Consider the following 12,306-nt stretch of genomic DNA (forward strand, 5'->3'; position numbering starts at 1 on the left):
CACATTTCCATATTATGAAACATTCAGTCTCTCTCACAAGATAAAGCCAAATTAGCTGCCTTCAAAAGTCAACCCATTCTCTATTTAAATCAAGGTGGTCAACCATTAGAGGTTGGGGGCTCCACTGGACCCCCGGGGTCACTGCTGGCCATATCCAAAGCCAAAAAGAGCATGAAACTTGAAAAGCTTTCCTATGCAGTCATTTGACAAAGGTTCATTTTATTCACACATCAGGTTAGCTACTACACAATCTCACAAATCTAAGACCTACAGGTATTAACTTTGTAAGAAAACAAGCATTCAAAATAATCTTTAAGTGAAAATATAAATTTTATTTTTTTAAAACAATAGCTGCCAGCAGTTTGCTGGTATATCTGTAAAAGATATTCCAGAAAAGTGAAAAGATAAGCGTATTACAATAGTCATATAGGTATCTCTCTGTACAAAACCAAATTAAATGTCCTGCCCATTCTGGTAATTTGAGCATCACTCCACTATCCACTGTCCAGAGCAGGTTTTATATATATTTGCTTGGAATATGGTTCTTTTCAAAAAGTGTAAGGAAGAAATGTACAGAATGCAAGCAATTGTGGTTTCACACAGGACAAACCCTCTTCCATTAGTTGCTGCTAATACCAGTTGTTATTTTTAATATGAAACAAATGGTTTAGCATTACTTTTGTTGCCATGGAAAATTTAGATTAAAGCAGAGTTATCTTGTAACTTGGAGGGGAAAGCAGGGGAAACTAAGTGAAGAGTTTTACGTGAGCACCAACATCTACATGCTACTAGCAACAGGGCATAATATGAATTAGAGAGCCTCCTGAGTACATTTTAACACAAGAAGGGCTTGACAGTGACTGATTTTTTGCCCCTCCCCCCCAAAAAAAAGAGACTAGCCATGGTAGATGTACTTTACAGTGCTTCTAAAGGCATAGCAACAGACAGGGCTAGGGGTTTTGTGGTCAGTTGGCAGTACTGAGAAGTCTATGCAATCCATCTCTCTTGTTTGTGTAGAAGCCTGATTAACTAAAGGATTTGACAGAAGTGGAAAAGATAAGGTGCCAGTGCTTATCGTACATAGCTTGTGCACCAGGACCAGTGAGCATGTGGTCCTCCCAACATCACAGGTTTGCAATATCCATCAGCCAGTGGGGATGGATGATAGGAGCACCAGTGTAACAACATCTTAAAAACTGTTGATCTTTCCCTTTTGAGTGATGTTTCAGGTGAGAGGGAGATGGCTCAAGGGACTTTCATGCACAGACTGAACTATTAAAAACAGTGTGCCTAACTGGATTAAATATATAGAAAAATAGATTAACAAGTCTGTAGTCAAAATTGGGCAGGGAAGAAGGGAATGGCCTATTTCTAACCATATCTTTCTCCCTGCATTCAACCCAAGCTTTATGCTTGATATCCTATTTCACAATGATTGTCTTGACCCACAATGATAATTCAGAAATCCAGAGTGTGGAATGCAACCCACTTGTACTAATGGACAGAAAGAAAAAAAAGAGCTAAACAAAGTAAGAGGAGATTGGTTTACATGTTGTCTGAACTGTGGCTCCTAAGTTTGTTGCTTCAAAATTAGTCAGGGGTCAGAGAACCTGGTTAGTCACTCCATCTTAAATGGAGCTAGGCCAGGATCCGCAGCTGGATAACATGCTATCCCTTTTCTGGTTTGCTGAGAAGTACAAGGAGGAATGTGGGAGGGTTCAGACTCCATATACTAACACACAGCTCATTTAAAATAACCCAGGATTCTCTTGAATCTGTCTTTTTGTTGCATTCAGTTATGATCAATCTGAAAAGGATGGCTTTGTGCCACTGAATGTTGATGCAAAAAAAAAAAATCAACTGGAAAACAAGCAAAGGTTTTTAAGTAAATCCAAATAGGGAGGAACCTGCAACAACCTATCTATGTAATTCTACTGTTTTGCTACCTCACTACCAAATGTTCAAGTTGGCCAACTGACCAGAAGGCAACATGGGCAACATCACATAGAATTTGGGGGCAGGTTTCAAACAAGAGAAATTGAACCAGGTTGAAACAGCACAAAGTTCTAGGAAACGTATCTTAAGTTAAAGATGCAGGGTGCTTTGGGGCAGCCACAAAGCAACAGCATAAGCACAGAATGGATTTTGTCAATGCTGGATATTTCATATGTAGGAAGTGGAAGGCACTACAAAGCCATTTATAACACACACACAAAGCTAGAAATCATCTTTCCACCAATTTGAATGAGAAATAACATTGTAAAAGTATGATGCTTACAAGCAGGGTTTTTAACATTGGATTTTCTACCCAAATGTTAATGTAAAAAGAAGTGTTATAATACTCTTTTGTGTGTCCCACTTACACTGCAGAACTGAGGCTGCAATTTTTATTGAAAAATCAGCCAGAGTGAACTCAATGGGACTTGCTCCACAAAACAGCTTCAATAGCTCTTCCTGATTTTTAGAAATGGCAAGCATCCTTGCATTTTGTTTTTAAAAAGGACAATCCTTTGCAAAAAGTTACCAAAAATACACTGGCAAGTCTCTGGTGGCATTTAAAATAAATGGCAAGGCTCCTTTATACCTCAAACCTTTGCCTTTCTTTGTATTGAAAAAAATTCCAACTAACACTACAACTTTTGATATCTTTATAAAGTCTGTACTATTCCTTAATGCTATTATAGGACTAAATCCAATTTTAGTCTCAACTAGAGTAAAGTTATTATACTGAACATGACTTATTAGTCACCACCTACATGTCTTATTGATTTGGAACTGTTCTGGTTGAGACTACAGCTGGATTTAGAAATACAGTATCACAAATGAACTCTAAAATATCATGATTGCGGCAGGGAAAATGACAGATCAGGTACCATATGAAACAGTTACACAAGTAAGAATGAAGGGAGACACTGATGGGAGAGGCTGGAAATGTCACATCCAAGTTACTCCAGAAGTGGGAATCGTGACAACAGAATTACACACATGGTCAAGTAAGGCAAAGAAACTGGTATATGAAGGCCACTTGAACTTCATTAAAAATAAACTAATCCTTAACAAGATTCTGACTTTAATAAATTTGGGACAAAAATATCATCTACACCCAACTACAACACTTCTACTTTAGCAACATAAGAGTAGCTAATTCTTAAGAGAAACCTCATGGTTATCTAGGATGGTTGTCTAACAGCTGTGGCTTTGAATGAGAGTAACTTCAGAAATAACTCCTACTTATTGACAAAGAGCTTAGTGCTTTCAAAAGAAGCCAGATGATGTTATAAACTTTGGATCATATTTTATAATTATGAGGGCCAAACTCCTACATCTTTAGAGAAAATTTGTCTCTAGGGAGATCCTCAAGTTCCCATCCAATCCTATGCAGATTCATAGCAAAATAATCGACTTGTGCCGAGAGTACAAAAATTATGCCTTTGCGTCTCCCTACGTCTCCAAAGAGCACAGTGGTCTTTGTGGGCAACAATTCCTTTTATCTGAATTTGTCCAAATGTGTCTTTTTCACATAAACTTAGATGTCTGACCAAATGTTTCACAAGTGGTTCTTTTTGGTGAAGCTACCTTTCAGGCCCTGTTTGGATAGACCAAGAGGTACACTGCGTTTCAGAGGAATTTTTGCTCTGGTATGCAAGATTACTTCAAAGTACCTCAAAGTACATTTTATAATCCTTGAACCACCAGTAAAAAGTGCTCCCTAGACCACCCTGAGGATCCAAGATTCAGTCTAAACTCTAAGTGCCAGTTTATATGATCTGGAATATTAAGAAGTAAAGCTGTCCCTAGACTGAATGGTTAAGCAAAGGGATGGCAATGTTCTCTGAATGAAAAAGAACTCTCTGCATGTAAAAACATATCAAAAAGGGTAGGCTGAACTCTTCTTCCCGGAGAGCAAGAAAGTAAGACAGAAAGAGTGTTCAAACCTCTATCTCATGTCATCTAAAGTGGTCCAGTTCAGGAAAAGCTTTGCCACTTGTTCCCTCTAATTATGAAACCTGATCTTCAAACTAATATGGGCCCAATATCTACAAACCAGAGTAATAAGTAGGGGTCCATTCAGCAGTTCTGGACAGACTCCAAAACTGCTTCATGGCAACATTAAACACTGTGTTCATCTTATTCTAGGAGGCAAAACAATTAGGTGGCATAACATCCATTTGCATTTTTAAAAAAACAAATTACTACACCTGTTCTACCTGATGTAACACTGAGTACTGCAAGTATATGCAAAGTAAACTGCTATCTTTAAAAAGAACAAAAAGGGAGCAGTCTGTTAAAAGAAGCTTTTCCTTATGAAAGTGTGAATGCTTATTTTGTGAGTCTCTTCGCTACGTCGCTGTAAGCTATTTCAATCTCTTTGTCTCCAGGACAAGTGTTGGTGAATTCATCACGGCTGTAGGCATTAGCCAGGTATCTCCAGATCCCAGTCATCGTCTTGGGAATTTCAAAGTTACGATACTTTTTGGCCACAACCTAGAAAGAAAGAAAGAAAGAAAGAAAGAAAGAAAGAAAGAAAGAAAGGGAAGAATTGTTTTTGGATGGTGTTCAAGAGAGGCAAGACTGGGGTTTTAGGTATTTGGTTCTCAACAACAAAACATTTGGTGCATAATCCACTGGGAAGCTCTGCTATAGGAACCTCACTGAACTGAAACCACCAGAGAACTATTATTTATTATTTCACACCCTGTACCTCCTCTGACTAACTCAGGGTGGCACACATTTGTTTCCCTCTCCCCATTTTATTTTGTCAATTGAAGTAGATTATTGCACCAAGAGACATGAGTGGCCAAAGGCCACCCAAGTAAGCTTCATGGCCGAGCTGGGATGTGAATGGATGTCTCCCAAATAACGCATGGAGGTCATCCAAATCTATTCTGAAGAATGAACATCAGGAACTTGGAAAGAAGAGCAAGACAGAGGAACCCCTGCTGAGAGAATTTGCTGAGTTTACTCAAGAGTCCAGCTACTAGTGAAAGTGGGGAATCTGTGCCCACCAAGGGGCTTATTCCTCGTATTTTGGAGTGTTGAACACATTATCAAAGTTAAATTGTCAATGGATTTCCTGGAGGACAGACAGGAAGCTGAAAAGGTAATTTCATTCTACAGAATGAGAAGGAGCTAAATCAGAGCTTCTGTTCCTTGTGCTGGGATACATAATAGTGAGGACTAAAGGTTATCTCAATTTTATCTTCTCTGCCATACCTTGTCATCAACATATTTTCATCTGAATGAACGGTGTTTTATTTTATTCTAATCTGACTACACTGTTCTTTGATCTGATTGATTTATCAGAGGACCCGAAAGCATGCAGTCCCCCATATGTTGTTAGGACTGAAAATTCCAATAAGTCCTAGCCCACACATAAGGAGGAATGCTAGGATCTGCAGTCCAAAAACACCTGGAGGAGCACATGATTCCTACCTGTGCATTTTACGGGGTGGTCCCTTTCTTTTCTAGAATGCGCCTGAGCCATGGGGATTGTCTGCGGGGGTGTAGAGATGCTCCTATTACAACAGCCACAGGCAGAGCACAATATGGCTGGACTGACCAGTTAAGGAGACATGCAGCAAGCTACCTCAGAATTATCTCCTTTTCTCCATCTATTCCGCCCACCCCCCAAAAAAAGCTTATTTTGGCGGTACTATTAAGATGCTTTCTCATCTGTGAGTTCACATCTGTGCTTCTTAGTAATAAAACAGTCCTCACTCACATTAAGTGTGGACAAGGGGGTGAAACTGGATGAATAAAATAAGCAAACCAGAGGTCTCCCAGCTTTGGCATGTTTTGTGCCACCAACAATGGCAGGATTTGTGTTGGTCAGGCAGGAAGGGTGATGTTATCTCTAAGGAACACATCTCTGAGGAATCCATCTCCCTCACCAGGAGACAACTCCACTCAGATATCAGGTTTGAGTGTTTACACCAGATGTTCAGTCAGAAACAGATGAGAGGTTCTACTAGTGGATCAAGCACTCTGCTACTCAGTTTCCTGACTGAGTCTCCTTGAGCTCTGTGTTTTTTTACACCAACAAGTAAATCTGTTGTTGGACTGACTCCACAGGTTGGTGTCAGAGGCAAAGCAAGGGGTCAGTTTCAGAAGAAACATAGTAGGAGATTTCCCCTTGATTCCACAGATTTGAGCCCCATTTTTTAAAAATCTGAAACACCTTTCTTTTATGAGCATCTTTCCAGCACCTGATTAAAACCATTCTGTCTACTCAAGAATTTTAAACTGGGTTGTCTTTTTGTATTAGGTGTCTCTCAATTGCATTGAAGACTGTATTTTTGTTATTATTGGATTTGGATGACTATGAATAATCACATATCACATATGACTACATAATAATTACAACCCAAAACAAAGAAAGAAAATTTGCTTTTTTGTGTGTGTTTCCATGTAGACATGAAATCTGCATCCCTGTCCAAGGGAGACTGGCTTTTCTCACTGTTATTCTTCCACAAGCAACTGGCTGCTGAGGAAGTAGCTTTTAACAGGAATGGTACTATTTTTTTATCTCTGTTTTCAAATGCTTTTAATTGCTTTAATTGAATTTTTTTAATACTGATAACCTGCTCAGTAATGTTTTCAATATTCTGCAGAACCTCAGTTAAAGAGCCAGTGTGGTGTAATGGTTTGAGTGCTGCACTAGGACTCTGTGGGACCTGGATTCAAATCCCTACTCAGCCATGGAAACCCACTGAGAGACCTTGGCCAAGAATGTGAATTCTCTCAGCCACAGATGAAGGCAATGGCAAACTCCCTCTGAACAAATCCTGTCAAGAAACCCAAGTATACAGTTTGGCTAAGGGTTACCATAAGTGTGAAACAACTTGAAAGCACATAGTAACACCCTTGTTTTTTAATTGTATCATGAACTATCTTGAGTTCCAGTGCTGGGAAGAAAGGCATGATATAAACGAAATAAATAAATAAAGATTCATTTAAGCAGATATGTAGAGATATTTTGTAGCACCTTTGAGACTAACTGAAAGAAAGAAGTTGGCAGCATGAGCTTTCACAGACTTTGGTCTACTTCCTCAGATGTTTTGCTGAGCATCTAAGGAAGCAGACCAAAGTCTACGAAAGCTCATGCTGCCAACTACCTTCTTTCAATTAGTGTCAAAGGTGCTACAAGATCTCTCTACATACTGATTCTACAGACTAACACAGCTATATCATTGAATTCTACCATTTAAGCAGGTGATAGTCAGAACCCTTGCTAGCTTTACCTCTTGCTACCCAAGTACTTCCCTTTTATGTTGGGTGCCTCCCCATGAGATGATCTCAGATAGTCGCAACTTGTCAATATGTGGCTCCTCAACAGAATTGCCATAACAGATTATTCCATCAGATACTGTTGACACATCCAAACAAAAGTCAAACACCACATGTACATATGTACATGGTCAAGCTGGTCTTCAAGGCAATACTACCTTGACAATATGTAGTTTGGGCAACAAATTGCAATCTGCTAGGGTCATCTCATCACCATCCAGAAACTTGCGTGTGGAAGCTGGCACATCCTCCATGCTGTTTTCATCAATCTCATCTGGATGAGGTGTATTCAGGTAGTCATCAAGCTTCTGCAGAGTTTTCAGGAGGCCCCTTTCCAAGGCTGGAGGAAAGAGAAGCTTGGTTAATCAAGGGGGGGGCGGGAATATAGGAAGGAAAACCAACAAAGCAGCATGAATTAAACAGCCCAAGACATTCATATCTGCAAGACCACCTTTTCTTTGTATACAATCTCCATTACACATTGTCAATAAACACCAGATGCCATGCACCTGCCAAGCCAACCTTAATAATGAGCAGGGCTTTCCTAGGGAGCAGTCACTGGGATACAGGATGGCCTCTGTGAAAAAAACAAACTATGCCTGACGGCTTTCATTTAGAAACCAAGATCCAAATTTACTGCTGCTGTTTATTGGGCTATTTAATCTAAGGTTTACTATTTTTGTTGTTTTGGTAACTGACTCTTACTACAAGCCATGTTAAACTTCCAGCTACTACGACACTCTGAATACGTCTGGGGAAAAAATTATTATTATCTAATCAGATCTCATTTTTGAAGCTAAGCTGAGTTGAGTCTGGTTAATAGCAAATGAAAAAAGACTAGAGAATATCTTGGGTTAAGAAAGAATCCTGCCTGAAACCCCAAAGAACCACTGACAATCTAAGTTGACAGTAATGGAGGAACCAATGGTCCAATGCAATACTAAGAAGTTTCCTATGGCCTAGATCCAATTGTTAGCCAAACTGGACTAGGGCCATTAATTTAATTGCTGAATGGCAAGACAATGCTTCACAAATCCCCTTGATTCAATGAGTCAAACACTAGTACACTCGTCCCCCGGGTTACGAAATTAATTCGTTCCGCCGCCGCTTTCGTAACCCGGAAACTTTCGCTAGCCGAAAAAGCCATAGGCGCTAATGGGGAAAAGCCGCGATTTCGTGCGAAATAGCGCCGAAAAGCACCAAAAAAATTTTCGTAACCCGGAATAACCTTCGTAACCCGGAACTATTTTTTTCTATTGATTTTTTTCGTAACCCGGAAATTTCGTAACGCGGCGCATTCGTATCCCGGGGGATGAGTGTATGTACTTATGTATGTATGTGCCTTTAAGTCACCTGTTGATTTTTGGCAGCCCCATGAATTTCATAGGGTTTTCTTTGGCAGGGAATATTCAGAAATAGCCTTGTCAGTTCCTTCTTCTGAAACTTAGCATACACGCACCTGGTGTTCTTCAGTGATCTAACCAGGGCTGACCATGCTTAGCTTCCAAGATCAGATGAGATCTGGTACCTTTTGGGTATATAGCTCCCTAACACTAATAGAGCAATGAGACTTACAGCTCTTCCACACTGAGGAATAAAGCAAGCTGACACCACTTTTACTGTCATGGCTTTATCCTGTGGAATCCTGACAGTTGTAGTTTGGCGGGGTATTCAGCTTAGTCTGTCAGATAACTCTGGTGCCTCACCAAATTACACATCTCAGGATTCTGTAGGATAGAATTTAAAGTAGTGTCAAACTGCTTAATTTCTGCAGTATGGATACACCCTGAGACTAATATTCCTAACAGGAAAGTACACTAAAAAAGAATAAGTGTGAATTAACACCAACTACTCAAAATTTGCATTGCTTTTTTGCACAAGCAAACCTATTCAATGATCTAGGATTTTTTAACTATTGAATTTCTTGCTCCTGTTTCCACATCTTGTTTCTCTCTTTGTGCCCTTACATTGTATTAGATTGGAATAACAGGGCACAAAACACTAAATATTCAGAACAGAAAAACAGCAGAGGGCAGCCTTGCACAACACAGCTCTCCCTCCAGAAACACAGGATAAGTTTTGCTCTTGTTTCAAACACTGCAGAAGAATGTAGGGTTTGGGAACTTATTTATATAACCCGGCAGTAAGAGGATAAGCGGTGCTTCTTTAGGACATTCCAAGGGATGCCTTCTGAACTTTAGAGTGGCATAAGAACCAAGTGCTGACAAGCAGTGAATGCGGTGGAGTGCTGCTTTTTTTTCTTTTTTAAAGCAATGAGGACTTTATTGCTCCCTTGAAGGTCACAGACTTTTGAAAGATGTACAAAAGCAGGCCACAGACTGCATTTCAAGGGTGGGCAATGAGCCATCAAGTAAATCGTTCTGGTAGCTTCAAGATGAATTCTCATTAACCTCTACATACACTGTTGGACTCTATGTTGCAAGCCAAGTTGGACAGAAGCAGCAGCGTCAATCAGGAATGAGATCTATGAATGATTCAATGAGACCGTACACTTTGGAACTCTTCCAACTATTCCCTGCATTAATTATAGCACAGTTTCCAGTTTCGGCAAAAGCAGATAGAATTGCAATGCAGAGGTGTTGCATCCCACTCCACCACCCCTTGTTTCTTACACACTGTATATATCCATGCTAGATACACATATGCATGTGTGGTAAACTCTCATTCACCCACCTCATCCCCATTCAAAATAGGGGGGGGGAAAATGAGCATGCATGCCAGGCTTGGAATTTCTGCAGGCCACTGCAGTCATGTAGTGCCCTTGAAGCAGATTAATCTGAATGATATATCAGCAGGATTGTAGTACAGGCATACTTCAGTTAACGAATCCTTTGACATAGGAGCTCCTTTTTCCAAAGTGTTTTAATGGGAACCTAGCCCAGTCCAGGCCAGTCCCCACTTTCTTGTCTTCTGCCTAGCTGGATGTTTTGTTTTTGCAGCATTCACATTGGAAGGAACATACCTCTATTATTTCATACGCGTATTATTTATACTTCCGGTACCAAAGTTTCCATAAAAGAAGTAAAATCCAAGAACACATCTACTTCACTAATGGAGGCATACCTGTACTCTTAGTTTATTCTGCTCCTGAACAGAGAACAGAAATTAAGCTTACCATTTACATGTCCCTCTTCCTTTCATGCTCCCATCTACAACTCTATATGCTGAAATGTCATGCAAGGATAAAAAAAAGTAACTGAAGCTGGTATTAACTGCAAAATTTACCTTTCCTAAGGAATGCCACTCTCTTGTAAAATTGAGTGCAATATTCTAGTCTTTATAGTTGTGGAGATGTGCTTGGAAACAAATATTCAAGAAGGGTAAATGGATGCCTTGCATATTCTTTCTCGTGATAAGAAGCAGCAAAATTACAAAAGGGATAACCAAAAGGAGCCACAGAATTCAGAGAATTCCTCTAGAGTGATTTTTCAAGCCCCAAGGAAATGTGAATTTTGACTATCTCATATACTTGGGGCCAAGTCAAGCCTATTAGAAGTTTGGCATTTCAAATTACTTGAGCTATAACTTAGATGGCCAATCCATCCCTTAGTACAGTATTGTGTGGGCTACAGAGGTACAGAAAAACATAGAGCAACAGTGAGTAGAAAGTCTAATCCAAGAACAACAAAAGCAACTAGGAAAATGCACCTCTGAAAGGGTACAATTATTACTGTTGTTCTCTTACAAGGAGCTGCCATATGAAATCCCTGGGCAAAAGGTCGCATAGCAACCACAGATTATTTACCAGCCCAATGCACAATCTAATGTCTATAGGTATATGCATCCAGTGAATAGCATTTTGAAGCTACAAAAGGTGGCACAGTGTTCTCAGTGCAAGAAAAATATTAGGCAGAGCGCTTTGGAAGAAATTGCCACAAAGCATTTTAACACTAGTCCATTAAACCTTAGCAGGAAACTTATTTTCACCCAATCCAATAATTAATTCTAGATGAACTGGCAGCCTCTTTTTTTTCCTGGTACAGTTTGATAAAGTGCTTATGAAATTCAGGAATTTACACAGGAAAAGACACTAAGGGGATGAACTGAGTCCCTGTACTGGGAGGAAGGTGGGATATAAATAAACAGAATAATTTCTTAGAAAAATAATAGAGGCCAGATAGTACAAGAGCCAGTGTGGAATAGTGGTTTGAGCGTTCAACTATGATTCTGGAGAGCAGGGTTCAAATCTCCACAGAGACATTAAAGCCACTGGGCGCCCTTGGGCAAATCACACTCTCTCAGCCTCAGAGGATGGCAATGGGAAAACCCCTCTGAACAAACATGCCAAGAAAACTATCCTGTGATAGGTTCACCTCAGTGTTGCCATAAGTCAAAAATTACTTAAAAGCAAACAACAACAACAATAACAACAAGATAGTACATTATCCCACTGTATCTACATCACTGAGGATAAGATGATAGTGTTAAGACATAGGAATATTGGGTAAAGAGACAAGAGGATTTTCCTTAATGTTAAAGAGATGGTCTTTAGAAAATGTTTGCTTTGACAGCACAGGTACAACAAATGCAAAAAAAACCTTCAACTGCTACCTGGAGAAGACCATGTCTTCCTTCAGAATTTCAGCTTGAAAATATGGCAATTGTTGGTGGCCCAGAAATCAGGATAATTTATTCCACAAAGACAAGAAATGGGACAATTTCCATTGCCTGGCCCACTTTCTTGGCCTTATTCGCCAGGCTGCCTCTTAATCATTTTCAATGGTTCATCTATCTGCATTCTTCTCCTTCCTTTGGGCAATTTATGCACCTATGTACATATATTTCATGAGCCACAAACCCCACCATTTCAATTTTTCGGCTTCAATATCCACATCTATTAAGTAAGACTTTAGGCATCTAACAAAGGAGCATTGAACCCACAAAGACTTGCCCCATAATAAATCTAGTTATCTTTAACAGATACCATTCAGCCACAGAAAGAAATTATTCAACTGTATTTGTGCATGTTTGGGATGACGATAAATTACACTCTAAGCA

General features: G+C 39.7%; 1 protein-coding gene across 1 annotated transcript in view; it reads right to left on the reverse strand.

The window, feature by feature from the left end:
- Positions 1 to 311: 311 nt before the first annotated feature.
- The window catches only part of CLIC4 (CLIC family member 4), a 61,669-nt gene continuing 49,674 nt past the window's right edge, over positions 312 to 12,306 (reverse strand). Inside the window, exons 5-6 of the mRNA XM_089478179.1 lie at positions 7,446 to 7,627; positions 312 to 4,485 (exon numbers count right to left, since the gene is read on the reverse strand). Coding sequence (XP_089334305.1) covers positions 4,321 to 4,485; positions 7,446 to 7,627 — 347 coding nt within the window. The 3' untranslated portion in view covers positions 312 to 4,320. The remainder of the gene's footprint in view (positions 4,486 to 7,445; positions 7,628 to 12,306) is intronic.

Source organism: Sceloporus occidentalis, unplaced genomic scaffold (genome assembly GCF_023333645.1).
Source record: "Sceloporus occidentalis isolate IW3139 unplaced genomic scaffold, rSceOcc1.0.p SCAF_13, whole genome shotgun sequence".
Classification (NCBI taxonomy): Eukaryota; Metazoa; Chordata; class Lepidosauria; order Squamata; family Phrynosomatidae; genus Sceloporus; species Sceloporus occidentalis.